This window comes from Anopheles bellator, chromosome 2 (genome assembly GCF_943735745.2).
Source record: "Anopheles bellator chromosome 2, idAnoBellAS_SP24_06.2, whole genome shotgun sequence".
Lineage (NCBI taxonomy): Eukaryota > Metazoa > Arthropoda > Insecta > Diptera > Culicidae > Anopheles > Anopheles bellator.
Window position 1 is genome coordinate 25,616,528 of NC_071286.1, and position 27,992 is coordinate 25,644,519.

The 27,992-nt window shown below is 51.6% G+C and overlaps 4 protein-coding genes across 6 annotated transcripts in view; 3 read left to right on the forward strand and 1 right to left on the reverse strand.

The window, feature by feature from the left end:
• The window catches only part of LOC131207253 (uncharacterized), a 57,902-nt gene extending 52,201 nt beyond the window's left edge, over nucleotides 1-5,701 (forward strand). The window contains exons 10-12 of the mRNA XM_058199864.1: nucleotides 2,019-2,196; nucleotides 2,277-3,750; nucleotides 3,823-5,701. Coding sequence (XP_058055847.1) covers nucleotides 2,019-2,196; nucleotides 2,277-3,750; nucleotides 3,823-5,701 — 3,531 coding nt within the window. The remainder of the gene's footprint in view (nucleotides 1-2,018; nucleotides 2,197-2,276; nucleotides 3,751-3,822) is intronic.
• Nucleotides 5,702-8,389: 2,688 nt separating this feature from the next.
• LOC131212082 (protein KRTCAP2 homolog) lies at nucleotides 8,390-9,484 on the reverse strand. The gene is made up of 4 exons (XM_058205815.1): nucleotides 9,386-9,484; nucleotides 9,163-9,317; nucleotides 8,966-9,096; nucleotides 8,390-8,896 (listed from the first exon to the last, which is right to left on the reverse strand). The coding sequence occupies exons 1-4, from the start codon at nucleotides 9,387-9,389 to the stop codon at nucleotides 8,785-8,787; spliced, it is 402 nt and encodes a 133-aa protein (XP_058061798.1). The 5' UTR covers nucleotides 9,390-9,484; the 3' UTR covers nucleotides 8,390-8,784.
• A 342-nt stretch (nucleotides 9,485-9,826) lies between these two features.
• LOC131212081 (FHF complex subunit HOOK interacting protein 2A-like) lies at nucleotides 9,827-13,138 on the forward strand. Its single transcript, XM_058205814.1, has 6 exons — nucleotides 9,827-10,051; nucleotides 10,117-10,959; nucleotides 11,037-11,490; nucleotides 11,562-11,686; nucleotides 11,758-11,963; nucleotides 12,023-13,138. The coding sequence occupies exons 1-6, from the start codon at nucleotides 9,971-9,973 to the stop codon at nucleotides 12,813-12,815; spliced, it is 2,502 nt and encodes an 833-aa protein (XP_058061797.1). The 5' UTR covers nucleotides 9,827-9,970; the 3' UTR covers nucleotides 12,816-13,138.
• Nucleotides 13,139-13,664: 526 nt separating this feature from the next.
• LOC131212596 (dihydropyrimidinase) lies at nucleotides 13,665-27,935 on the forward strand. 3 transcript variants are annotated; one of them, XM_058206517.1, is made up of 8 exons: nucleotides 13,665-13,722; nucleotides 17,548-17,887; nucleotides 22,389-22,483; nucleotides 22,829-23,019; nucleotides 23,085-23,506; nucleotides 24,459-24,697; nucleotides 25,599-26,332; nucleotides 26,409-27,935. In XM_058206517.1, the coding sequence occupies exons 2-8, from the start codon at nucleotides 17,837-17,839 to the stop codon at nucleotides 26,486-26,488; spliced, it is 1,812 nt and encodes a 603-aa protein (XP_058062500.1). In that variant the 5' UTR covers nucleotides 13,665-13,722; nucleotides 17,548-17,836; the 3' UTR covers nucleotides 26,489-27,935. The 3 variants fall into 3 exon arrangements, with proteins under 3 accessions (XP_058062500.1, XP_058062502.1, XP_058062501.1); XM_058206519.1 differs by lacking the exon at nucleotides 24,459-24,697 and adding an exon at nucleotides 25,199-25,422; XM_058206518.1 differs by having other exon boundaries at nucleotides 13,678-13,722; nucleotides 17,474-17,887.
• The last annotated feature ends 57 nt before the right edge of the window (nucleotides 27,936-27,992 follow it).

The window sequence follows — 27,992 nt, forward strand, 5'->3', positions numbered from 1 at the left end:
ATTGGATCACAGCAAAACTATTTTCCCGAGAGCCAGTGTCCGTTTATACTGTTTGCGATGTTCAACTTCTACCATTTTGAGTGTACGATGTTTTATCTTTTTTCGTCCTTTTTGCTCTAAAAGGCACAACATTTATGCAATCTTTAACGATATCTTGAATAGCAAGTCTATACAATCCCTAGCAGTCAGATCCTTCTAAATCTAAGTTCTGGGCACGAATGAACTCATTATTTAATTCAACGATCGTTACATTGATTTCGTGGACAGCTCAGATAGTGTTCTCAACACATGCATATTGAAATCAATATTAACAAATTTCGTTGTATTTCAAAATGTTGGGTAATGCATGGACATTCCCACCACATGGAAGCTTCTCATCCCAATCTTGTCGACCCAATCGGGACCTTCTTCAATCACTTGGGAAACAATCGCAACGCTAACTAGGTTTAACGATAGATAAACCTTCAGAATTGCAGTGCCCAGACAAGTTGTTATATTTAAATGGGTTGGCTGATGTTGTCAAACTTTATATGTCTAACCACAAAGAAGGCTTCGTTACATCGCTCATCTAACGTTGTTCGTTAGTCGACAGATTCTTCAAAACTGAGTGTGACAGTTTTCAGACAACTTGATTCGTGTGTTAGATTCTTCTAGCACCACTCTTTACCTATTACTTGCGCACTTAACAGTACTCTAAAAACCGAATACCTTTGGTGGCTATTTTTCCAAAGGGCAACCCCAACATGGCTGCCAAATTTCATCCCCATCACGGCCACTCGCAGAACTCCGAAGGCAAACTAGTTCTCCGTTAATGAATACGTTACCGCGAAAAGTTGGCCCCGTGTTTGGGCAAAGTTCCACCGTCCGGCCACCTGGCATCTCCCAGCAGGCTAACGGAAGTTCCTCGCTTTCTTGGGGAAACATTTACCCACACGATGGTCGGGCATCGTGTGTATGCCCGCTGCTGGCGATGCTCCAAGAAGCGGAAGTAAAAGTTTTCCGATTATGACGAAAGAATGGTCGCCGTTACCGAACTCGGGCGGCCGGACTGCGGTCGACATCTCTCTACTCTCAGGCGGGTTTCTCCGTTTTTCATCCCAAAATGGTCGGTTCGGTTTCGTCCGTCCCGGATGGCGTTTTGTTGCTATAAAATCATGTATTAAATCAATTTAGTTCACAGCGCGCGCGCGTACACCTCCAGCCAGCCGAGGCAGCGATGCATGAGCAGGCGGCGCTTCGGCTCCTGTCTGCCGTTGATCCCCGGAACGTCGGCGTGACGTACAGGGAAAAGCTGATCTAAACGGTTTTCGAGGCAAAGTTTCTGTGGCCCGGTCACGGCACGGAACACGGCGCAGACACGGAGCAGAACCGTTCGAAAGTGCCATGATTGATTGCCGCAGGAAATCCCGGTCCCGGGGTTGGTGGTGGGAGATTCGTTCGAGACAAAACTTTGGCGCCCCCGGAGTATCGGGGGCGCCTCCGTGCACGGCTGACACCTCATTTATCTCCACGACCCCTCCCTGGCAGCGGAGTTCGCGCACGCCTTCGTGACCGGAAAAGCGGTCCCCGGTCCATTGATAAGGGTGAACGGAGTGGAGTTCGCCGGAGTGTGGCAGGCAGAAACGAGACCTCCGGGAAGTCGCTCGTGGCGGAACTTCGGTCCCGAATCAGTTTATCGCTTGGCGATAATCTTAGGTGATGATTTCTTTCGAATACACTTGCCTCCTGGATGGACTCTCTTCCCGTGCTGATGGTAGTTGGATGGTAGTGTTCGTTCGTTTGCCATTTGTTTATAGTTTATCCTTTTGACGCACATCATTTCCTCTCGCCATTGTTCTTTCGACCGCTGCTTTTGTGTAACAACATACAACCACACAAAACAGCTCAATCCTCCGTAAACGTGTTCTTTGGACCTGTTGCAAAGGCTAAGATTTATAACTCGTATCGGTTACGGCAATGGAAACTATTTCCCTGGTTGGATACTCTATTCGTTTCGTTCGTTCTGCTTTTTGTAACAGCCTCAACCGATATGCAACCTGGAAGAGTTGATCCGCGTGGTCGTGACGCGAGACGATGACATCTCGAACACCGTGACCGTGTTTATCAGCCCGGATCGAGTGATAAACTTCTCGATGGAGGATCGCGATGCATCGGAGTTTGCGATCGTCCTCGCGGGCTACTATCGCCTGATGGCCGGTGAGTAATCTTCAAGCTACGCGCCAAGATAGCCATTCAGTAACCGAATATCCCGTCTCTTTCCCTTCCATCCCGAGCAGGTAAGGAGCTGCCCCTCGAGCAGGAGCGTGACGTGCAGATCGAAGATATCGCTCCGCCGTACCTGTCGCAGCACACGGTGGTCCACAACAACTGGAGCTATCTGCCGACGGAGAGGCAAACGCACAGCATCGCGTTCCTGATGCCCCCGCCGTACCACTCCACCGGGTTCCGCAGTGCGACCGGGTCGATCAGTTCGTCGAGCCGGTCGGACGACTGCGACCGGAACGCCAACAGTGCCCGGGCCGCCAACCGGAACGGGCGCCCCAGCCTCAAGGAGTACGACTTTGACGCCGGCCGGGAGCTGCGCGTGTCACGCGACGGGCTCGAGCGCAAGATCGGTGGCATCCCGGTGGCCGTGCCGGAGGCGCGCAACGAGGAGGTGCTGCGCCGGGTGGCCGAGATGCAGAAGATGGTCGAGAGCTCGGAGCGCTACCTAAACGAGCACGGCGACTACGGGCACGAGTTCGAGGTGAAGCCGGGCGGCAAGCTGAACTTCTGGCGCGAAACGTCCGTCGACGTGGACGAGAGCGATTGCGAGAGCCTGACGAGCAGCAAGCAGAGCTCGAACGAGGACAACGGGCCGGGAGTGCTGAAGCACAGCGATTCGCTGACGCTGCTCACCGAGACGATCAACCAGGGGCTGGACGGGATCGCGAAGGGGCTCAGCTCGATCTACACGGCCCCGTTCAGCGAGATGAACGGCAAGCTGCAGGAGGGTGGTCCCGGGTCGGCCCCGAACACGCCGAAAGGCCAGCGCAAGATATCCGGCCTCAGCCAGATCCTGAGCGACCTGCAGGCCCTCGGCAACGATCTGTCGCAGAGCGAGAGTGACTCCGAGTCACTCTACACCCCGAACAGCTCGCCGATCCACCGGAACGCGGGCCAAACCGCGGCCCACCCGCTGGCCCAGTTCGCGCTACAGCAACAGCAACCGCCGGGTGCGCTGCGCAACAAAACGATCCGCACCAGCTTCGGCCTGCACAGCCCCGACAGCGGCACGGACGGGCGCGACCTGAACCTGAAGGACTATCTGCGCCAGCTGAAGGAGGCGAGCGCTAGCGCCAGCGAGCTCGGGGACGTGAGCGACGTGGGCACGGACCTGGCCGCCAAGAAGCTGGCCGACCTGTACGGTTACGAGCTGCTCGGCGACGAGTCGATCATCGAGACGGACCCGGACATCATCGATCTGCGCTCGCTGCCACCGCCCCAGACGCCGGACGAGCTGGACAACCTGCACGTGCTCAGCGTCCCGCCTACCGGCTTTGACGATGGAACGGGCGGCAAGGGAGGTCCGCCGCCCGCTGCCACCACCACCGGCAACCTCGGTGCGGGCGATCTGGAAGAGTTCCTCAAGCAGGTAACGATAGAGCCTCCGACGCAGAAGGTCACTCCCGCCGTGGAGCTGACGCCGGAGGAGATCCTCTCGTACATTATTCCTCCACCGCCCGGGCTGGGCGATCAGACCGATCGCCCGTCCGTCCCGAACGGGGTCACCTCCCGTTCACCTGCCCACCACCACCACAGCACCACACCCAACTCCAGCAGCACCACCACCATCACCACCGGCGCCGCCAATGCCACCTCCAATAATCCCAGTAGGGTAAGCAACAACAACAACATCAACACCGCCAAGAACCTCAACCTGGCCGAGTCGCCGCGGCCGGCGCCCCGCACGACGCTCGTCTCCAGCGAGGTGCCGGTTCCGAACGGGCAGGTGGCCCTGCTGGCCGCCCGTTTCGCCTACGATCCGGGCCGCTTCGAGGTGTACTACCCGCCGGAGATGAGGCACCAGAATGGTGGTTCCGGCCCGGTCCCCAGCACCGAGTACGATCTGTACAGCAACGGCGAGGTGGCAAGCGCGGCCACCGTCGCCGCCTCGGTTGCCGGTGTAACGAACGTAGGTGTGGGACCCACCGTCGCCAATGGGTCCCTACCGAACGGGACCGCCGGCTCCAACGGGCACGTCATCGAGTATCCGACCGTCGACCGGAAGGGGCCGTTCTCGTGCTGTGCCAAGTCCAAGTCAAAGGACAAGCACAATGGCGAGGCGAACGAGCAGCAACGGGTGCTGGCCGCGGAAGCATCCGCGGCCCCGAACCTGGCGCTTCCACCGAAACCCTGTCCCCACGCACCGAGTCCACCGCAGCGGCCACCGAAGAGTGCGGAGCTCCAGCTGCGACTCGGGTCACCGGTCCGGTCACCGCCCGGGCCGAAGGTGAACGGGTCGGGCGCTGCCGCCGGGAACTACTACGAACTGGACCCGGCCCCTACCCTGCCGCCCCGCTTCGAGCAGTCCCCCCCACCGGTGTTCGTGGCCAGTTTGCCCCCGAAGAAACCGCCACTACCTCCGGTACCCCTGAAACCCTGCATCGCCCTGCGCAGCCCGGTCCCGATTCTGAAGAACCCACACGCCGCCTACAACCTGCATCTACTCCACCAACAGCAGCAGCCGTTGCTGCCGCTGCCGCCACCGCAGCAGCAGCAGCCTCAACAGCCACCGCACCTCCATCTCCACCACCACCACCATCTCCTCCACCAGTACCAGCAACAACCTCACCTCGGGCCGTCCCATTCGGCCAACTCGTCGCCGGTGCGGACGGCCGGCATCGGTTCACCGCACCTTCACCGTAATCCCAACTGTTACAGGGAGATCGAGCGGGCCTTCAACCGGGACGAGCTGGGAGTGCCGGCCGCCCCGAACGGCCACCATCGCTCCCACAGCGACTGCCCGCCGGTCTGTCTGAAGAGTGCCCCAAGCGACAGTAGGCCGCCGCTGACGCTCCTCTGCTCGCCGCAGCTCGCCCGCAAAGCGTCCCTACCGACGGCGACCGTCGCACCCGTCATCCTGCCGGCGGCCGTCACTAGCCCCGCCACCTCCGCCATCACATTCAGCAACCCGGGCAGTCCGATCCTGTCGAACAAAAATGGCCACGTCCTGAACGTCGACACGCTGATGGCCAAGACGGACGTGGCGATGGCGGGACTGCTGGTGAAGCTGGACCAGGTTGCGGCGGCCTGTTCCGCGGCCCAGGCTGCCGGCGGAGGGACCAGCATCGACGAAGCCAAGTTCCAGCAGGCCCGGGACGAGCTGACCGACCAATCGCTACACCTCGTGACCGCCTCCAAGCACCTGGTCGTCTCGATGTCCGACGCCAACCTGACCAACCTGCCCGAGCACCTGACCGCGTGCCTGTCGGCGCTGCGGCGCATCACCGAGCTGGCCCAGGACCTGACGCGCTACACGTCCGCCCCGCTGCAGACGCGCAACATCGTGCTGAAGGTGCACGATGTCGCCTCGAGCTTCCGGGAGCTGGCGTGCGTCCGGGTCGGGCCGGCCGGGGCTGGCCAGCTCGCCCTCAACGCCGAGTGTCTGGCCAACGTGCTCGCCACGCTGCTGCGCAGTCTGCGTGTCTTTTCACCGTAAACCGAGCGGCGGTGGGCCGAGAAAATGGTTGTTAAACGTAGTCCATAAGCTGAACGCAGACCATAATTTAGATTAATAATGCAAGAAGCAAGCAGTGGACGCTCTTGTCCACGTTGAGTAGAGATTTTTTTATTCCTTTTCCTCCAACATATCCTGGCATCATATCAAAATTATCAGTAAATTCTCCTCGGACCACATATCCATTCGCACGCAAAGTCGCGCAAGTGTAGCATATCTCGATCACGTCACTGTCCGTTTACATATCTTCACCACCACTCTTACTGTAATCGATCTCCGAACGATCAACGATCGGGCAGAGGACGGGCAAAGGAACACTTTACTTATTCTGGGCTAAATTAGTCCGCAGGCGGCTTTTGGTAGTGTCCGGCAGAGGCCGACCTTCGAGTGCGCGTTCGTTTGAGCTTACGAGAAAGGGACCCTGAAACCGAATGAAAAATGATAAAACCCATCTACGAAACCGAATGGCCGCTATTCCCGCCTTCGTACCTCAGTGCTCGGTTTCACGGAAACCCCGAGGAATCGAACGTTAAGGAAGCAAGAGGAGGATCATGATGCAGCGCAGGGAATCAATTAGTGAACGGCAGTGGTAACGAACGCAGGTCCCCGACGGACCTCGGGTTGTACAAGGTGTGTGTAAATATCGGTGGCTTAGGTTTTGTAGTGCAATACGGGAGGTTGTGTGCAGACGAGTGATCCGAGGCAATGGACGTCCTTAGCCATCACTCCAACGGCGAGTTTATAATCGTTGAATGTTAGAACAAATTGATAGGGACATTGCCGCGATGCTGGGCCAGAGTGCAGTTCTGTGTTACTCTCCGTGTTGCTAATAGCTAATTTTGCATAACTACGGCGCGTCAGCAGGACCGACAAATGGGACGATTTGTGTTTGAAAGCTGTCAGTCCCGCAACAGCCCGATGATGGCCTCCACCATCACTCCACCCGGGGCCGATTACAGCTTGTGACTGATCGAAAAAAGAAAAGTGTCACAAAACCGATCAATCGAATGGGGTCATTCGGCGACAAAAAAGGGGTCTCGCATAGCATAATGAATTATAAATCAGCAGCAAATGGGCCGGGATGAGTTGTAGAGCGATGCATCACTGGGCGCTCGAAAAGAAGAGAATAATCGAAACGCAAAAAAGCAGAACATTAAATGACAGTTTGAAAGCGAAACCATCGCTGGCGGCACGTCCCGCAAAAAGGTCCTAGGCCGCTTGGGCCTAATAATATGATGATTAATTGAATTGCATCCCCGTCGCACTCGTTGTGTCCGGAGGGCCGGACATTGAAAATCGATTAACCGAGGACGAGCCGCCGCCATAAGGGTTCAAGTAGAGGGGCCACCGGCAAACTGGAGAACACGATAGCGGACGGAGCAGTAACCTGTTACGCGTTTTAGTATGCGAAGCCATCGTTATTTTTTAAACAGTACATTTCCTTGTTTTCGTTCGTTTTTTACCGTGTTGATTGTTACTTTTGACGTAGAACTCTTCTAGGACAAAGCATTAGATTGTAAGTAACTCAAAGAACCATTGGTTGGGCCCCACAACAATGCGGCCGCACCACTGGAGCATACCGCTAGAAATGAATCAGCCATATCGATCGGTTAGAACGGACCTTCTAGTGGTCGTCGGGGTACACTCAAACCAGCGACAGGGAAACAGCCACATCCAAGCACATTCCCCACGTTATGATCCTTGAGAAACGTTTTTAGAATAATACTTTACTCGCCAAAACACGAAGCGCATTGGGCAGCTTTTACACAATTATTTATTTTGTTGCTCGTTTATAACCCTCCCCTGGAACAGGAGAGCCGGCACAGAAAGAAGGACATTCTTGGACGCTTCCGTTACATTTTCTTTTTCGTCCGTTGCACCTTTATCATTACAGCTAGTCATGTATCACCAAACAGGCATTGTGTAAAAAGTAGAATTATATTTACCCCTCCGACGTTACGGATGTGGTTTGGTTTCATGTAAAGTATCCGCGAAAACGCGCACATCCCAACGCATCCCAATGAAAGAACCAATAGCAAATGGCCAAACACCTTGTATCTTCCCACACCCCGTACTCTACGTTTAATTTAAGACTATTCCGTTGCCATTCCAATACCGCCGTCGCCGGAAACTACCTTCTATTTGTCGACCGACAACCAAACAAATCCTCTCACACGATGCAATAATTTTACCATCGATAGTAAAAGGGATTCCTTCCCGTTGAGGCGGTTTTCTTGCGTTGTTTAGGAATGTTTCGTGACAAACCACAATATTAAACAATAATGGGAGAGCGAGTTTTACAGAAAATAGTGCAACTAATCTTACAAATGTGTCTATTCCTCGTCGCCCGGCGGTCGTACTAATAATGCAAACGTAATCTCTGGCCCGCGTGGCCACGTAACAATGTAGCAGCGCATAGTAGAGCGTGTAGTGTACCGGACGGGGTACTGCGGCCACTACCATTTTTGATAGTACTACATCCATACATGACTTGTTTTTGTTTTTCTTTGGATAGACGACACTAATGCTGAGACGCATCACTAACACACTACGCGGGGCGGAGAATAAATGGGTTCAAAAAAAGTCTCAGCCCTTCCGCCGCAACAAGATTCGGATGATGAATCGACCAAAAATGAAAAATACTAACGTGAAAACCACACACGATTGTGTAAGAACGTAAGGAATCAGTTCGAGGAGCCGTGAAGAAGTTGTGAAGCAAAGGTGGAAAATCTTTAGATAATTAACTAATAAAATTAGTTAACAATATTTAAAAACGCAAAAACGTCCTCGTGTTTGAATTGATTGTTTTTCTGGCCAAATGTATCCGAAAACCGTATCCGAAACCGTATCGAAGACGAACCAAAAATGTTGCCCAAACGAACGAAACGACCGTGAAACCGTGAAAATACTTTAAATGGAGAATGTTATATTTTTTCTTATGTGATAGCAACGGCGACTTTCGGGAGAGTGCTAAGCAATAATCCTACGTATAAAGAGTGATGAAGTTGTGACCCGTCCATTCCTTCCGTCCGTCTGAGAATGTTGCGAGTCCAGTTGTTTCGGTTCTACTTTTTCTTCTTCTTTCCGGCGTAACTGTCCACTTGGACGGCCGTGACGTTGTGCACTTTTTGGGATATCTTGTTGACGTAGTAAAGCGCTGCGATCGAGAACAGAATACTGAAAGGCGAAAAATAGCGATTACTTTCAAGCCTGAGAAGCGTGTGCTTTTGTAAACGGATTACTTACCACGACGTAACACATACACGGTGGACCATGCCGCAAGCAAACAGGGCGCCAACTAGACAGAACAACACTTCCGGAAAGAACTTCGCTTGGAATCCGCTACCCAGCACGACTGCTTCCAAGTTGGACACCGCCTATTGAAAACCAATCATTCGAACTCACTTTAGTGTTCCGTTGGTGGCCGTCGTGGCCAAACCTACCGTCAGAGAGAGAACGAATAGCCAGGACCCGAGATATCCACCGAAAATCGTCGCTATCTGTGAGGATGCTAACAGGGGACGGTACATTTGCATGCCGGAAAAGATCAGCACTGCCGAGACGGATGCTAGCGCCAGGGATACCGTTGTGGGAACAGCTTCAGAAAATAAAAAAAATTAAGACGCCGTTAGTGAAATTACCTCCATTATCACTTATTTCCTTTACCCATTCTGTGCCAAATTACAGTCTAAAAACTCTGCAAACACCGGCAAAAAATAAAACGTAAACACTGCTGTGCCAACTTGATGTTTTTCACCCAACGATGAAGCCAGAACTGTCAAACGCAAGAACAAATAGAAGGGCTTGCTTCAATCACCTGGTAGAATAGTTGTATAAAATTAGGTCATTTAATATACTTTTGAGAATAATTTAGCCTTGGGTACGGATTGCGGATGGCTGATAGACTAGAGTTTAATTCCATTGAAAAGAGTCTCTTGTAAAATCCAATTTTCTCGCGTGCGCCATTCACCTAGAATAACTGCTAGAAACGTTTCACCAGCTTTGGGTTTTTATTTTCGTCGTAAACGTCAAAACCAGATTGACAACACGAAAATAACACGAAAACAACAAAACACATCCACAAATCGTAACCGAATGGAGTAGAACTAATCTGTAACTTAACACCTGCAAATAACACGACTGCAAATTTAGTGCAAACGAGCTCAGAGATTAGTCTGTGGCGAAAGCATGTCTACTTAAATTGTGATTACCCAACACGTGACACAACGGAAACCAGTTCGGGCCGAGTTCATGTTTCTTTGCCGAAAGTGGAACGAAATCGATAATATGTTTGGTAAACTGTCGGAGGTTCTGCAGACGGCGGCCGATGTGGTAAGTAGCACCAGTAGGGGTTATCCAAACCGACATTTAACCGCGAGGCTCATTCTACTTGCCAGCTCGCACCACCCCCGACGGCACTGCAAGACTTCGACTACCACTACCGATTGGTGAAGAACTTCTACGTAGCGGACAGAACCCTTCCAAAGATCCACATCAACGACACGAACATTCCGGTGCATCTCGATCAGATGCTGTCGATCCTGATACGCGAAGAGCAGCAGCAGGAAGTTCACACCACAGCGAGCACCGGTCCCAGCGATGAGTCCACCTCTACCGACAGTTCCACCCCGACTTCATCCCAGTCCCACACGGAGCCGACAAAATGTGCAGAGTGTATGGAGTTCGTGCTGAGTAACCGGCCACTGGACGTGCTGGTAGAGTTTGCCGTAAACGACACGCCACCCGGTGCCCGCTACATCGTGCTGAACTGGATCCGCCGTTTCCTTTCCTGCCTAAAGTGTCCCCCGTTGGGGCACGCAAGTGTCTTTCAACCGGTGCAGCGGCTGGTGGAACTCTGCAGTGGCACCATTGCATCGCCCTACGAGCGAGAGGAAATTCTGTTCCTCGAAACGGTTGCAGGCCTAGTGCGGAAGGATTCCATTCTCGTGAACCTGTTCCTTAAGTCGCATCATCACTCCGCTCAGATGCTATCCAACTGGAAGGGTCTGGGTGCAAAACAGGCGCCCGTGAACAATCCGCTGTTCGTTAGCACGAAAGTGGAGTACGATACGCGACGAATCTCGCTGGTCCAAGAAGACCGTGGTGACCAGGAGGAGTCACAGGCTGGCGACAAGCAGCCGATTGCCGGAAGTGATAAGGGCGAAGTTGAGAGCTGTGATTGTGACGATGAGGACCAGTTTATCCTTTTCGACGCCATTGTTAGTTACCTTGATAGCGCGGTATGCATCGAGATTTATTTAGGTATATTTGCGGTATATTTAGACAAGAACTAATAGCCTCTCCTTCATATCCACAGGACAGCACGATCGTCGTGAGAGCCTGCGAGGGAGTGCTCATACTTTCGTCTTTGCCAACGCTGCGCAAATCTTGCAAAGCCATTCGCAACAGTATCAGCCGATTTTGCACCATGATGGCGACCCGACTTGCAGCCAACTGTCAGCAAATCCCGGAAGACATGGACACGGGGGATATCGAGGACGCAAACGTTACGTGGGGACTGTTTCCTCGCGATCCCGAGCAACCGCACTACATCGGGCGCTACCAGCTGACATCGTTCCTGTGCTGGCTGGACTATTGTGATTGTCTAATGAAGGAAAGTGCACTGATTGTACCAGTGCTAGGACCGCGGATACGGGACGAAATGTTGATTAACTACGTGGAGGCCACACTTATAGGATGTTTCGCTCCATTCGCACTCGTGCTGACGGCCAAGATTGTGAAGAAAACGCAATCGAAAGCCCTGCTGGATGGTAAGTTGGCCTGGAATGGGAATCCCAAGAAAGAGTGCCCACATGAAACTAAACGATCATTTTATCGGCAGAAATCGCCCACTGGCTCGTCGGAGAGGATGAGCTGCTGGATGTGAACAATTGTTTACTGACGATACTGATCGAGAATGCGCACGAGAACAGCGACATCCTTCTACCAACGCTCCAGTTTGTCGAGGTTTGTGTGTTGGCCAAAATATTTCGCGCCACGGGAACGCTTGACAATTCGAATGCTTTGGTTCTCCACAGTCGCTGTTGGATAACCCGCACGAGAAGATCTTGCACGGAATGCTGTTCTTCTACATCAACAACCGTGGATACTACGATGGCAACGCACAAACCATTCAATCGTGGTCCGACGAAGAGGATAACCGTGAGCGACGACGCGGCAGTGCCGACGATCCGATCAAGTCACGCACATTGGCGCCGAGCAACATTCTGAGGGTTATCAATCAGTGAGTTATTGGATGGTACTATTCTTGCAACAATCGTGACGTTATTCGTTTCTGAACAGCTTCCTGCTTCTGCTTCCGCGGCAAATCATCAACGATGCGGGAGGTATCTGCTACGAAGAATACATGCAGGATGCTAACCGCCACTACCAGACGTGGATAAAGAAAACACGCGGTTTCAGCTGGCCCGTCGAAGCGGTTTGGCCGGACAGTGGCGAACCGTCGCCTTTGGCGGCTCATAATGAGCCGTGTCCGAGCGGTAGCGGGTTGATGACGGTCATTCCATTGCCGCCCGTAAAGTTGGCAAAAAAACCGCGCCCTAAATGTACGGACGACGGTCGTAGCGGGGATATGCACACGTGCGGCGACAGTGGCATCTCGGAGGAGAGTTTCTACGAGGGGCCACTTCTGAAGCTGCTGTTCTCTCACGTCAAACAGATGAACACCCAGGCGTACGAGCTGAATCTGGCAGTGATTGCCATCCTGTCCAAGCTGGCCCTCTTCCCGCACCCGTATTTGCACGAAATTTTGCTCAACCCAGAAATCCCGGTAGCGACCGGTGCCACCACGCTCTGGTCCGTGATGCAGTTCCTTGCCCGCCAGTTGCTGACGGAGATCCCGCGGGTGGAGAACTTCCACGAGAAGATCAAGGACACGGGGCGTCGGTTGCTATCAAATCCACCGTTGTATCACAAGGACTGCGATCCGGTTGAGGGAGCGACCGAAAATGGACACGAGGAGGACGATGCGGAAATCAACGATCCGCTGTTCGAGTCGATTGTTGTTTTGGAGGAGTTTTGCAAAGAGCTGGCGGCCATTGCCTTCGTTAAGTACCATCATGCCAAGGAGGAGTAACTGTGGCTGTGTCACAGTGTTCCAAACGCCCGATTGGATGCGCTAATTGTAGGCTAAATGATTTGCCAATTTATTTTATTGTTTTAAAAAACGAAACAGAATCGTACACAACAACACACGTGGAGAAGGCCCAAACCATGGTCGTCCCAGTGCTTAAACAGTTAAACGTAAAACACGTTACTTCCTAGGGTTATTCATTATTTCTTAAGTAGTGCAATACCGCAACGTTTGTTCGATCGCAGGGATTAAGAATTTCTCACGGTCATTAAGGAAACTTGCATTCTATCTAGTCCTCGCCAAATCAATGAATATAAACCAGAGCATTGAATTGAAATCCGGGTTTGTCTTTTTGCTTTAAAAAATTGCTGTTCAAAACCCTTCACATTGTAAGCCGAGTGAGCCCTTAACGTGGGCATGTTTCCCTATTAGTTTCTTCTGTATCAGTTCAATATTGTATCACAAAGCACAAAACGAAACGAAACATTTTTTTAAATTCCTATTGCGACTTTTATCACATAAGAACAGATTATATTATTCTACGAATTAATTAATTTAGCATTTGAAGAGAGAAAAGGGGTTCCAGAAAGTCTCGTCGTGGCGACCGGCGACAAAAACAAACAACTGCAACAGTCAACGGCTTTCCTTTTCCTACGCATGCCTAGAGGCGCCCTTTCTCTCTCTCTCTTCGGTCACCTGTCACGCTCTCTCGCGGGTTGTTTTCTTTCGCGCTCACTCTCTCTCTCGCTCTCTTTTCCTCTACCGCTAATCAAACACACGGCGCGCATGAGGAGGAATTGAATCGCACCTCGCGCATTAGGGTGAGTTTCTCGGCGTCCAGTTCGTTGTTTTCTGCCCTCGGTTGCGAACGTACCTCTTTCGAGTCGCAGTGTTTCGCATCCGCCCGACGGTATGAACGGTTTTTTTTTCACATTTTCCACATCGTTTTCCTCCTCTGAGCAATTGGATGCCAAAGGAAAAGTGGGAAGTGTGCCACAACTGAAAGCGTGCAAAACGTGGGCGCGTGTGGGTGTGTGTGTGGTCCGAGACGCCCACCACAATGGGCATTGTGATAAACGAATGATAAAATTAAACGGATTAGAAACACGAAACGGAAGTGAGCCCCGTTGTGGTTGAAATCAGCCCATCCCAGTAGGCGTCGCCTTCGGAGTGTCTAGCTTTTCCGCCGCTCGTTTCTGCGTAGTTTTCCTACTCGTATGTGTCTGTGTGTGTTTGCGGTTTGGTGTTTCTTTCCTGCCCCCTTCGCATTCGCCACGGTTGTACGGGTTTTTCTCGACCACTTCCCTTCCTGCGAGGGGACGCTTGCGATGGATGGGTGGCCGGGCAAGTGCGGTGGCTATCTTCACGACGTTGTTGGCAAGGATCGTAAAACGGTTCCCCTAAATGCGGGCCCAATGCAATTGTTGCAACCGTTTGTGGGCACGAATGGTGAAAAGTGATAACAACCCAGATGTTGCCCAGATGAATTTTTCAATTTTCACCCAACACGAAACTGCGGAAAACTGATTACGGGGTGGTGCGTGAGAGCAGTGAGTGAGTGAGAAAAGACTCGAGTCTCTCGTTTGCACCGCGACAGTGAGAGAGAGAGTGTGTGGAAACCCTCACCGAGAATCAGCTTGCTTAGATGGAAATGAAAAAACTAGTCAGAAGACAGAAGCTGCAGCAAAACAGTGCGGCCAAAAATGGTAGCGTCGATTGGAGCCACCGAATTAGACGATGAACCAATAAATTGCTCTTCTCAATCCCGCGGTGTTGGAACCGAAGCGGAAGAGGAACACAGTGCCGATCAGGCACAGTACCCCTCGGCGATTGGAGTTTCGAACGAAACGAGGGAAACCCCCCAGTTGGACTGCTAACGGGACACGTTCCAAGCTGTACGGCATTCGATTCCGACCTCGAACCCACGATGCGTTGTCTTAAATCCGGCTCTAATCCTGTGGGATGCTGTCGACGATCTCCAATATTATGTGAGAGCAATTTTCGACGCGCCCGGTTCACACCACACCCAATCACACCGGGTCCACCCAGCACCGGGAGGGAAATGAGTTTTATTTTTAGGTTTTTCACGGTTTTCATCGCGGCGTCATCACGGCGGCCCCGCAGTAGAGCAACGCTTTAAATGACTTTTACCGCAGGAAGCATACGGCCACCTTGAAATGGAAAGACCATCGCCCTGGCATGGCTGCAAAAGGATCAAAAAGGGTAAACGAATGTCGCGAAAAGTTAAGCCCCCGCGGATGGCTCAGGTTGCACGGAAGTCACAAAATGGCGCTCAATTACGCATTCGGGCCCGGTTGGGCTCGCCACGGTCCGATTGCGGTAGATCATGGTTCAGCGCCTTCCTGTGTGAGCTGGCAACTCCCGTTCGTAGCGCCTGCACTATTCCGGTTAACCGTTCGGCAAGTTCGGGCAATTTTGCACTCGAACCTGCCGCTGATAAAATGGCGCCGGGCAAATCAGGGATGCGATGGGTGGGCATTGATTAGAACAGGCTTTCGGACGGTGCTAGTCGGCGACCGCGAACGGCCCTATCAAACCGGTTGATGAGACAATCAACAAACGTTATCGCTCCTAGGAATGGCCCTTTTGCTGGTCCTTGATTGTCGGACACGAAACGGTGATGATGATGATGCGATTATAAGCCTCACACTTCAAATCGATCTCTTCCCGATTGAACTGATTGGACTCGCCTTGAAGGGTGCCTTTTGAACATTATCGATGTTTTGAACGGTCTCTGAAAAGCACCGTCACAGCGCCCCTGGCGATACGGACACGATCTTTCGGCCATAGATAAACATTTCAAAACTGTTCTGGGCAGTTTCATTTTCTTCCTCAAATGGTCGATGGCGTCTGAAGTTTGCCAAACATTTACTTTAGCTTCGCCGACGGTAAAGTGATGTCGTAACAGCAAAGAACTGCATTTTCGCACCCACGTGAGACTTCTTGGTAGATCGTAGATCGTACCTTCGATTGGAAACCTTCTTCGATTCCAGTCGATAAGTGCCTTGTCGTTCGGGTGCTACTTTCTCGTCGTTATGATGGCAACATAATCAGCCGAATAACGCGGATGTTTATCTACGCCCAACTGTGAGAGGGCAGTGTCAACAGATGGGACCACTGCTAGCTAAACGCCAAAGAAACGCAACGCCCTGACCAGCCCCTGTTCCGTGATTAAACTCGGCGGTACAACGGTCTTTGTATGCCGCAGCATCACCTTACTGTGAAAGGCCGGCCCCACACCGAATGGCTCCCATGGGGCGAGCATAAAACCGAAACCCGTAGGCCCGAAGTATTAATGACTTCACCAAACATGGCCCGGCGTGGTCCACCTTTCGGCGCAGCATTCCATCATTCTCGGTTACTCTCGGTCCACGCACTGTACGAGCCATCTTTCCGTTCATTCGATCCGCTTTCGAGCGCGATCGTTAAACATGCGCCAAACATGACTCTGCCACGCGTGTGTGCCGAGGCCTGGCAGGCGTTGCCGTGTGTTTGTGTTTGTTACGGGTTGTTGCTGTGTGGAGTGGATCGTGGAATCGAATGTTGTTATGCTGGCCGAGACGAGATCGCACCGAGCTGACCGCAGATTGGTGGTCCGGTGAACCCCTATTCCGCTGGGTTGACAGGCTCCAATGGGGAGACTGCAGCATTATGTTGGAGTTTGCAACGGTTCGCTGGATAGTACGGTTATGTTGTACGGAGTCTCTTAGAGCGATCTGTATATTAAATAGTACTTCTATTATAAATTTTGTATTACTGGGTTTGGTTTATTCTAAAGAGGTTCAGAGGAAAAAGATGGAAGGTTTAACAGGCAAAGCCACAAATTGCAAGATGATGAGCATGGTGTGGAGTTAAGTCGATAATCAGTTCGAATCGGATGACTGGCCAAGAAACGGTCTGCCAGCGGAAAAAAATGGCGCTAAACACACCGGCATAACACTAGACCGTTATTTCGCTAAATCTTACACCCTAGGAAATCTAACCTAGAGATCAACCGATAGGCCAAAATATTCGTAAGTAGAAAGCTAACCCTCCCAGACGCAGTTCTAAGCAAAGAGATAGCTCAACGTATGTATTTTACAATAGAGAAAAAAGTAAGACGACCGGCCCAGTTTTGATAATCAAATTACAGCACTACCGGGTACCCCATTAACTCCTAGGCCTACAACGTCACCCGGCTTGGCGGGCGAAACTTCACACCATCCTTTGGGGGGTGGCGAGCACCTTTTCTCCGTGGGCGGCTAAGCGGGCGTCACAAATTGGATCAACGCAAACCGTTGTTTCGGTAGAGTTCTTTCTTTTGCTGGTGCCGGCGACCACAGACCCGGCGGAAGCGGCGGGGAGGTGCAAAACTAAACCGGTCGTACCGGAGCGTGACCGTGCCATCGAGAAGATGACTATTATTCAATAGCCCGGTACGGGACTTGCTGACGGGATGCGCTGGAGCGTCCAATCTCGGGGTTGCTTTGCGTCCAGATTCGGTCCTCGCCGCAGTCTCCACTCTGGTGACGTTAATGAGTCCAGCAGCTGGTGACGAGGGACCACCAATTCCGCTTCCACACCGAAAACTTGTGGGACATCGACAAAGATGACGGCTCGCATTAATATGTCCTCGTTTCTCAACCAACACCACCCCAAAGTTGACTCCCATGCGGCTCTCAGTGTGTTTCTAATGCGCTTTTGGTAATGAAACCACCTTTCATTGGTAACGCAGATAATCGTGGAAATCAGTGGACAGTGTTTGAAAAGTGAGAAAACCGAAAAAGGGTGTTAAGCAGCTAACCGTACACAGTGAGCACAGTGTGAAATAATACGCACCACACAAAACAGAAACAATAACGAAAACAACAGAGCCAATAGAGCTCTGAGCGGCCCCACGAGTGCGGAACCAACGGCAGCTTCCAGTGCCGACCGGAAGGGAACGGAAACTTTTGACCGAAAAATCAACAAACAAACGCAGCACCTCTGGCCAGTACCAGCCCCTAGCAGCAGCACATCGGAAAATGGCATCCCCACCGCCGGCCCCAGTGAAGAAAGTGCCGATTCATCTGCAGGTAAGCTGTGGTATTTAGGTGGTTGTTGGGAAACCGGGTTTTTTGTGGAGTAGTTTTCCAGTTCCACTTTTCTCACCTCGTTAGCAGCACATGATGCAGCTTACATTTATCAAACCATTACCGAGTAGAGAGAAAAAGCCGCGCTATCGAATCCGTGGGAATCGGAATCGGACACAAACGCCACACTCTTGTGGAACCACAAAAAACGTGATATGAGACAGGCAAAGCTCATCGGTAGCAGCCGTGAACATTGATTTTAGTGGCTTGTTTTTGATGCGATTGTATTGAAATGATTTGGTTGAGAACTTCCAACAGGCTTTACTGCTTCTCACACCGAGCTGACGATAGCTTTTGTGCTGCAATGCGCATCCCACAGTTCTCGTCATTATCGTTCTATTCGTCCTCTTTTAATAACCGTCCCTTTTTTAATGGTTCTCAAAATGTATAAAAAGACCGTAGTTATCACAACGATATGACAAAAAAGCGAGGCCCAACGAATCGCCATAACTTCAAGTGAACGCATCAAAACGAGTAGTGCTGCAACGTAAGAAAGAACCATTTGCTAATTGCAATAAGGACGGATTAACGTGCTACGAGGCAAGTAGGGTAAAAAACATGCAACAACCTGCCAACAAGCCGTGCTGTTGGCCTTCCCGCGATATCAAATGCTTGATTGAACGGCGGCTTAGTAGCTGCCTTTAGTTGCGCTTACGGCAATTATGGTCGATACGCAATGTTGGCCATGGCCGTGGTGGTCTACTTCTGCGCGCAATCGAAATAACCCTTGGGGTACCTTTATTCAATCAGCACCGACACCAGTAGCATAAATTGGCCCACTTCATGGCTGTGTGCAGGTAGCGTACTAGCGTCCAGCATTCAAGAATAGCATCCCCATTCCTATTCGATTGTGTAGTATGCACAATGCTCACTCTCCTTTGTCGTATTTAGTTGTTATCGTATTCTATCCCCGTACCAATATGCAGCCACCTGTTGAGAAACTTCAAACATAGCGAGGGTTAAACACGCGCTCTAGTCCAACGTAAGAACTCGGGTTGACGTCACCAGGCGAGTGAATGGCTCCGAAACTCTGGATAGAGTTCCTCCACGGTGTGTCCCTTCAAATCCACGACCAGCAATAAATCCGCCTCCTGTATGCAACCTCACGTGCACCACCGCTCACCAGCCCCGGCGGACCCGGGTGGATCGATCCAACGAGCAGCCAGCTTTCCCCACACACCCCTCGGCCACATGCACGCGACCAGAGCCACAGAACAGTAAACTACATCCTCAGTCGCGCCGTGGTGTGTTATGCACATGAATTATTAATCACGCAACAACGTCGAGCCACCCTAACACCGGAAGATCGGCAAACTCGGCGTTCTCCGGTGCGGTCCGGTAAATAATTCGGGGCGTCGCTATTGCTTCCGACCGGCCGTCCGACTGCAGACTGCAGGGTTAGAGTGGGAACCATTTAAGGATTGTTTCACATACATTTACACACTCGTGTCCGCCGCGAGCGCGCCAACCGACGGCACCTTTACTTTGACTTGATTTGCCTTCGCGGGGATTATCGATTCGCTTTTCGTTTCCGAGCGAACGTCTGCTTTCCCGACCCGACGGCGAAGGTTACGGTTCAGTTTTTGAGGTCCCCGCGGCTCGTACTGTCAATTTAATTCAATTTGTTGCATGCCGTTTTCTGTGGCGCTTCTTTTTGGACCCGCCCGCGGCACAAGCGCAAAATGTGCCGCGAATGGCACGTCAGGCTAGAACTTTCAAGGGTCTAGCCGGTTTTTTTTAATCGCTCCATTGAACTGAGGCCACAGAGGTGAAGTTTTTCACACAACAACAACATCATAAACCATAGTCATAACACACCGCTCCCGCCGACTGCCAGTTCCATCTAACTTTTTCCATCGGCCACTTGTAGGTCACTTCCGGTTACAGCACTCCACGGAGCCACGAGCTGGTGTTGAATGCGAAAGTTTCGCACCACTTGGTGGCTAATCAGTGGGCCAGTAACGTGAGCGGGGTTTGATTCGTTCTCATCTAGAGTGGCCTATCGGACCGGAACCGGGCACCGAACCAACTCTACCATCCAGTACTGCCACGGACTTCCACGTGGATCGCGTTTCACATTAGACAAGCCGGTTTCAAGATGCCAGTTACTGCACTTCGAAGCGTGCAGAGTCTCCGGAACGTGCGGCGGAAAAGCGGCTGTCAGTCCCCGTTCTCAGACAGGGCTGAAAACACTAATTGGGAAATTGGCTTCTGCTCGTCTGTGACAACCGGCTCCCCAGACAGGCGATTCCGAAAACGGGTGGTCGCCGACCAACGCCGTGCCGTCGCGCGATTGGCTCAATTGGCCGGCCGATCGCTATCGCCAATTCCTTCCACGGCACCACGATGGGACCACGGTGTGGTTTTTAAATTTTAACCCCCTCACCCACGAAGCTTAAGATCTTTTGCAAACCACACTTTAAATGCGCGTAGGGAGATAAACAATTAGGCGTTAGAACGCAGGAACCGCCGGGTCGGGCCACGGAATTGGACGGAATGGTGTCACGGTTTGCGTGATGCCACTTGCCCCCGAGCCGTGCTGCATAATCGCGAACGGGGTTTTAATGAATCGGAGCCAAAATACGACCGGAAGCGCGGTACGTGGCTCGCAAGCGTACTTTAGGGGAATGAGTTCCACCGAGGGGTTCCACATTTTATATAACAAATAAGTCCGCCAGTAATGGAGATTACGATCCGCTGGTCGAACCAATGTCGAAATAAATTAGTTCGCTTTCAATTGACAATGATTGCGGTGGATTACTTGGTGCGGAGGAACTTGGTGAACGCATAAGCTTCTAGCCTGCGTCCTCCCTCGGCAGGGAGATGCTAAAGTGCATCTCGCGCGAACATAACAGGTCCCCTTCGAACCAACTTAGCTCAAGTGGTTTGCTCGCTGCTTCAGCGATTGAAGGACCACCATTCCGTCGTCCGTCGTTCGGACGGACCATATGGGAGACCGCGGCTAACGGTTCCAACACGTTCCGTACTGCCATGGTCTCAGCAAGCCCACCTCACGTTGGTTCCCATTATGTGTTAATGCTCCCGAAACATGCCTTCGCCCGTTGCTGAAAGGGCCCGACCGACCCGGTAGATTATCATCCCATCGCAGCATCTCAGCACACCGCTCAGGGTTTTAATTGTTTCTATCGCCACACCTCCGCCTCAAGCGCACCCGGGGAGAGTGTGGAAAGAAAATCAATTATTCGCCCCGCGGTGCGGCGAATTTCCCGCAATCTCCCGGAATATGCTACGGTTGGCAGCGTTTCGAAACACGAAAATTCGAAACATCCGTGTTGGCGTTCTTTTGTTCACGTTCCTCCCGAGGGCTGCCCCGGAGCGATCGGTAACTGGCCATTTATTTGGCCACCCGTTTCGTTCCGGGGTAAACGGGAGAGATTAATTTTCTTCATTTCGAATGCGTGTTCCATTTGATGTGTGCCCCGTTTCTTGCGCGCCTCTTTGGCGGAATGCTCTAAGCGCCGATTTGTTGTCCAGTTTACATTCGGTGTCCAGATGAAGAAGTACCGGGCGGTCGGCCTCAGATTGCTGACTAATTGAGCCGTGCCCGGTGCCACCCGCTGTCTGGCGCGCGTGTTCATGTGCCGCCAGCCGCGTGAAAGGATGGCGTGAAAATTCGCCATTGAAGTGCGTGCTTCCACGGTTCTGCTACGCGCAGTGTCTGATGGTGGATTACGCTTCAAAAGTAAACGGAAAGGAATTTTCATCCTTGAAATTGCTGTGGGTGAGATAATTAATGCAACTTTCACTGCAATGACGTCGGACCGTACATCAGCTGCTCAGTTTGCCATAGAAGCACCGCTAACCTCGAACTTCAACGAGTGGTAATTACTGCTTCTTTCCTTCAATTATCTGTATAAGATAAATTTGGAAAACCTTTTTAAAAGCGACAAAGATTGAGGGGGGCTTAATACGGATCGTAGATCTCCTACGTGCTACCTTATCGAGCAACTCCTTATCGAATATACCCAAGGAGGTTGCAATATTGAGCACATTTGAGCGTACTTTGCTTCTGAATGCATCGTAGCAACCATAGCCATTCTAATCTCAACCGCGTAGCTGTTCCAAATGTACAGCTCCTTTGTCCGGTGTCGATAAGATGGAATTTGAACAAGATATTGCTTCACCTCCAACAGTGACGGAAGATTTCACAACGTCCGAGAAGCTATCCTCTTTGACGCTGCCTTCGGACACTGCCATTAACACTGCGAGCGCCGTAGAAACCGGAACTCAAGTCGAAATAGCCAGTACCACGGCCGACGAAGTGCTCATTCCGAACGTCATGGAACCGAACGTAGAGTTAACAGACACGGAGATTAGTGCCAAATCGGAACACGATGTAACCCGTTGATTGAAGTCCGCTTCCGGCGAGTGGAGTGCAAGTCCAAGAAGTATCGTTTCGTGTTTTTTCCCGCTATTCTTCCAGAGTGCCCAAAACCGACTGTACATCAAGCGGGGACACGTCGTTAACCACGATGGAATGCAACAGGCGGATGTCTACATCGAGGATGGAACCGTCCGGTGAGTAGCCAGACTGACAACGAGTATTCGGAACGGCCTAGGGGGATTGATCGAAAAAAAATTCGGCTCTGGCTTAGCCTTCTTAGATTGATGCGGCATTCCGTAATGCAGTATATCCGGGAGCCGGAGGAAAACTCGGCTTCTCGGCCAACCAAGCCTATAATCTAACAACTACACGTTGGCCCTTTGCCAATGCTGGAATGGCTCGCATAGTTGTTTGCGGCGCAGCATACCAGAGCGTTTGCCAAAAATCGATCTGTCTACCCGTGGCCGTGCACCCATCATTCCATTAGTCCGTGGCGGGCAGAGTAGCACTAATAAATTGCTTTTCGTCTCTTGACGCAGGTACGTGGGTTCCGGGGCGGATTTTGTAGTCCCGGGTGGTTGCCGTACGATAGATGCCACCGGTAAGCTGGTGATCCCCGGCGGTATCGATCCGCACACACACTTCCAGCTCGAGTTCGGTGGTACGGTGTCGGTGGACGACTTCTACAAGGGCACCAAGGCCGCCGTTGCCGGTGGCACAACGACAATCCGTAAGTATGGCCGCGGAGGGCCCCGCGGAAGGTCCGTTCTGACCGCTGTCCCGATCTTTCCCCAGTGGACTTTGTGCTGCCAAAAAAGGGCGAATCCCTGCTGGAAGCTTACGATGAGTGGCGCTGCCGGGCGGACCCGAAGGTAGTCTGCGACTACGGACTGCACGTCGGCATTACCTGGTGGTCGAAGTCGGTCCGCGACGAGATGAAGATACTGTGCCAGGAGCGAGGCGTCAATTCGTTCAAGTGTTTTATGGCCTACAAAGGGTTGTACCAGCTGAACGACTCCGAGCTGTACGAGGTGTTCGAGACGTGCAAGGAGCTCGGAGCCGTCGCGATGGTGCACGCTGAGAACGGGGACATCATTGCAAAAAATGTCACTAAGTTGCTGGCCGACGGCGTGACCGGCCCGGAGGGCCACGAGCTGAGCCGCACCGAGGAGGTCGAAGCGGAGGCCGTCAATCGCGCTTGCGTCATCGCGCATCAGGTACGTTAGGACACCCCGTCAGAGGAGAGGGTAGGAAACCCCATCGGGTAGGAAAGTTATCCAGAGTGGGGACAAAGCTTGTTGGGCCGCAGTAAACAGTACTAAAACGGGCTGAAGTTGAGACGTTCGACGATAAGATTGTGGAAGGTCGACGAAAATTTTACATAACACAGCGGTGGTGACGGTACCACTAACGACGGATAAGGATGTTTGGGAGTTTGACAATTGAGCTCTTGGGAGATTAGATTAGAATGTTGTGCCCACAAATTAAGCGGTCATTACAAGGCACGATAAGCGGACGGTTATGCACTTATGTCTATTTCCATACAAGTGCTTTGTATCTTCTATTGTAACATATCTTTTTTCAAGGACACCCCAGTCCCCTGTCTCCGTCATGTGCTGCTCAATTTACATTATTTGACTTTAAAAATGGTCTGAAATCAAAAAAATAGGTTCTCGTATTGAAATATCTTTACATATTAAACAGGGCAAACACTAGACTTTGGTGCTACAAAAGTTGCTCAATCGGCCTACTTTTCAAATTATTTCGAGGTCATTTATATGTTGCACATTAAGAACTTGTCTTGACCCAGTCATGATTACGGGAACAGCGTAAGGTCGCTGGGTACGTTACTAAGAGCCTATATTGTGGGGTAAAAAGCTAAGCATTACGAGGCACGCGATCACATCCAGCACGAACTTGAACTTTCAATCGGCACGGGTCTCGTTTCTCGGGGTCTTACGTTTTCACTTTCATTTCTATCGATTTTCCTGTCGTAATCCAGTCTTTTCTTTTTCTTTTCTACACTCCTTATGTTTCTGCACGACTTGTACTTCTTGGACCGGTTCCTTTAACCTATTGCCTCGTAAATATTGCGCTCTCTTTCCGCTCCTGAAACATAAACCCCTATCGCGTGATGGATGCCGTATCCCGACGGACCGAAACTGGCAGGCTCACTGCCCACTGTACGTCGTGCATGTGATGAGTAAGTCTGCCGGCATAGAGGTGGCCCGCGCCAGACACCGGTACAATGGTGTCGGGATCTTCGGTGAGACGTTGGCGGCCGCGGTCGGTACCGACGGTACACACTATCAGCATAAATGCTGGCACCATGCGGCCGCACATGTCCTCAGCCCACCGCTAAGACCCGACCCTACCACGCCGGAGTTCCTAATGAAGCTGTTGGCTTAGTAAGTGCTGGGGTTCCGGGTATCGAGTGCTAAGTCCACCCCAAACGATCAAACTTTAGCGGATTTTAGTACAATAACGTTCTTTCCGGTGTCGTGGTCAACGCTATACTAACCGGTGTGTTTCGTCGTCCTCTGGCCATCAACAGCTATCCCCACTACCTGAGGGATGCTTATTCTAATTCTGCATTCGAAACAGCCATCCGCAATATAATACACCACTAACCTGAGCTCATTTCATTTCCACGCTTTTTTCTCACCATCTTTACTCATGCGGCCACGTTTTGGATACTGACACGATTCATACATCCTTTACCTATGCGTGTGTGTTTGCGTGTGTGCCATCAACACAACTCGCCCCCGACAACGCTCAAACGGATCACGGTCGGAGCTGATAACAAAATCATCGAAAAATCATCGCATCGCACCATACCATTCGAAAACGAACAATGGGTACACCTGCCACCACACACAAAATTCACAAAATCGGGATCACGGGAACAGACGAAGGCACCGTTGTACGTTACACGAGTAACAAGCAAATTGGCCGCGGAGCAGCTATCGCAAGCGAAACGGCGCGGTTTGGCCGTTTGCGGTGAAACATTGGCCAGCTCGCTCGGTTGTACGCTTACTAACGTCAAGCCGAACGCGCTGGTCTACTACACGACTAGCCCACCGATACGGAAGGATCCGGAAACGCCCCGTCATCTACTGAAGTTCCTGGCGCTGTAAGTTTGCATGACCGCCCGGGAAGGGCACCATCAATCGGTTTTCACTTGTGTTTAGACTGTGGTTACTAATTCTATTGGCTTTCGGTTGCATCTTCGTCGGTTGATCAGTTCCGGCGACTATGGGTCACTTTTACAAGGTCTGCTGTTAATTGCTATTTTTAATTTCACTCTAGCGACGATCTGCAGACGACGGGTAGCGACAATTGTACGTTCAATCGCAACCAGAAGGAGCTGGGACTGAAAGACTTCTCCAAAATTCCGAACGGCGTGAACGGTGTCGAGGATCGCATGTCCGTCGTGTGGGAGAAGGGCGTCCAGACGGGCCTGATCGATCCGCAGCGCTTTGTAGCAATCACCAGCACGAACTCGGCCAAGATCTTCAATCTGTACCCACGCAAGGGTCGCATTGCGCCCGGTTCCGATGCCGATCTGGTCGTCTGGGACCCGAAAGCGGTACGCACAATTTCGGCCTCCACGCACCATCAGGCATGCGATTTCAACATCTTCGAGGGCATGAAGTGCCACGGTGTGCCCGAGTTTGTGATCGTTCGGGGCCGCGTCTGCGTCGAGAACGATCTGATTCGCGTGGCCGAGGGTCAGGGTTCGTTCCTGGAGACACCCGTCTATCCGGCGTTCGTGTACGATGCAGTGAACGGCGTGAAACGCCAGCCGGACGACGAGTCGGACGAGAAGCACGCTCGCAATGGGCTGCAGGGGCTGGATCTGCACCAGAAGTCGGGACACGATGGTGACACGCCGGATGCGTACGGGCTCCCGGACAAGTACATTCCCGGCCCGGCACTCAGTGTTATTTCTGGCGACTCCCAAATCAGCACACCGCACAGTGCTCGTGGCCACCGTCCGGACGGAACCAAGAACATGCAGGAGTCCACCTTCTCCATCAGTGGTAGGCTACGGGAGTAACTTTACCTCCTTTTGTGCCGATCAATAAATGCATTTTGTTTCTATCTTCTCCTTCGCAGAGGAACTCGATAAGTCCGAGAGCCGTTCGTGCATCCGCGTAAGAGCCCCGCCCGGTGGCAAATCTTCCGGCTTCTGGTAGATCGACGACCGCGCGGCGACGTCTTCCAATCCGCGAGAGCCGTAGACAGATGGGGGTTGAAAGACCCGACCCGACAACCAGGCAGGGCACGCGGATGGTAGGCAGTGTTACCTCAACGCTATCACCTCCAACCTTCCAAAGAGAGCACACGTACCAAAACCGAGCAGACCGTCATTCAACAAACACTATTATTGATAGTATCGAGGGCGAAGAGGCAGTGGAACAGTAACCGGCAGCGCCTACGATTACGGCATCCACTATGACCAGTCGCCAGTCTAAGTACAAGCATATCGATAACGAGGGCCTCAGCGGACCCCGTCAAGATCGCAACACAAGAAGTTCAGTCGATGATGATATGTAGGTCGAACGCGATGAGAGTACCAAACAATCAGCGTAATAAATAAATCCTTGCTAATAACAATAGGTGTAGCACCGTCGCCGGTCCGGCCGGCCTTGCTTGCGTACTCACAATGCTGTGTGGCTCAATTTAAGTTACGCGCCGTACCACTATAAAGCCTTTAGTGAAATTGAATGTACTATTGATTGCGCCACCGAGCGGAGGGAAACCAAAATCTATTTATTTTTCATTGAATTATTTTGTAAGATTAACTCCATTTTGTTATTGAACCTAAACCGATATGAAACAATAGTGAAAGTTTGAACGATGGTCGTTGTTACTTACCTAGAGTCTGGATGTTGCAGCCCAAACAGCATCGATGGTCACTCGATGGAACGCAACCTACCATGCCGTGAATTAGTGACCCGGTCGAATACGAAACATCCGGCAATCCGGTTTAAACATGTGCAATCGATAGTAGTAATATCTGCAGGAATCAAACAACTCTCTCTCTCTCTCAATTTACGCACAATGTCTTGGCTACAAACACGTCGCTTGCACTTTCCCAGTGCATGAAGCGAATAGTTACGAATTCGGAATTCAAGAAAAGCGATTAGCAGTGCACAACAATGCAATGGGCCAGTGGTGGAGCCACAAACTAAAGACCAACGAACAGGGGGTTAGCAGGGTTTCTTCCCGCCTGGGAGGCAGCCGGTAGAAGGATGGCATTTTTTAAACTGTAGCTAGGAATTGAGAATTCAGATGCAAAGGCAGATGCTTTCGGAAGGAATACGGTAAGAGCGGATCTAGTAATGGCACACTCGGCTGTTAGAGCGTCTGGGACCCAACGCGATTGCGGCTTTGAATTGGTTTGATGTGTTTTTCGGTGTTTTCATTGCCCGATAGCTCAGCACACAGCTTTTGCTGAGTTCTGCAGCTTCGATCCGGAGCAATGCTGAAACTCCACTGATTGCCTGCTTCGTAAACCTAGCTCCAAATTTACACTGTACTAAATTGCGATGTTTATTCGTAGTAGTGATAAGCGAAAGAAACCATTAATGATAATTTGAAACGTTTGAATCATATATTGGAAAAGGCTAATAAAGTCCACTGACGAATAGATAGTGCAGAGAGTTTGTTTAGTTTGTCACATCTTCTTTATTTGGC

Excerpts from the sequence above, each read along its gene's own strand:
- LOC131212082 (XM_058205815.1), bottom strand. Across the intron at positions 9,097-9,162 it reads TATTCGTTCTCTCTCTGACG|GCGGTGTCCAACTTGGAAGC; the intron begins GTAGGTTTGGCC and ends GGTTTTCAATAG. Across the intron at positions 8,897-8,965 it reads CGTGTATGTGTTACGTCGTG|TATTCTGTTCTCGATCGCAG; the intron begins GTAAGTAATCCG and ends TTCGCCTTTCAG.
- LOC131212081 (XM_058205814.1), top strand. The coding sequence starts at position 9,971 with ATGTTTCTTTGCCGAAAGTGGAACGAAATCGATAATATGTTTGGTAAA. Across the intron at positions 10,960-11,036 it reads TTAGTTACCTTGATAGCGCG|GACAGCACGATCGTCGTGAG; the intron begins GTATGCATCGAG and ends TCATATCCACAG. Across the intron at positions 11,491-11,561 it reads ATCGAAAGCCCTGCTGGATG|AAATCGCCCACTGGCTCGTC; the intron begins GTAAGTTGGCCT and ends TTTTATCGGCAG.
- LOC131212596 (XM_058206517.1), top strand. The coding sequence starts at position 17,837 with ATGGCATCCCCACCGCCGGCCCCAGTGAAGAAAGTGCCGATTCATCTG. Across the intron at positions 22,484-22,828 it reads ATCGAGGATGGAACCGTCCG|GTACGTGGGTTCCGGGGCGG; the intron begins GTGAGTAGCCAG and ends CTCTTGACGCAG. Across the intron at positions 24,698-25,598 it reads CTAATGAAGCTGTTGGCTTA|CGACGATCTGCAGACGACGG; the intron begins GTAAGTGCTGGG and ends ATTTCACTCTAG.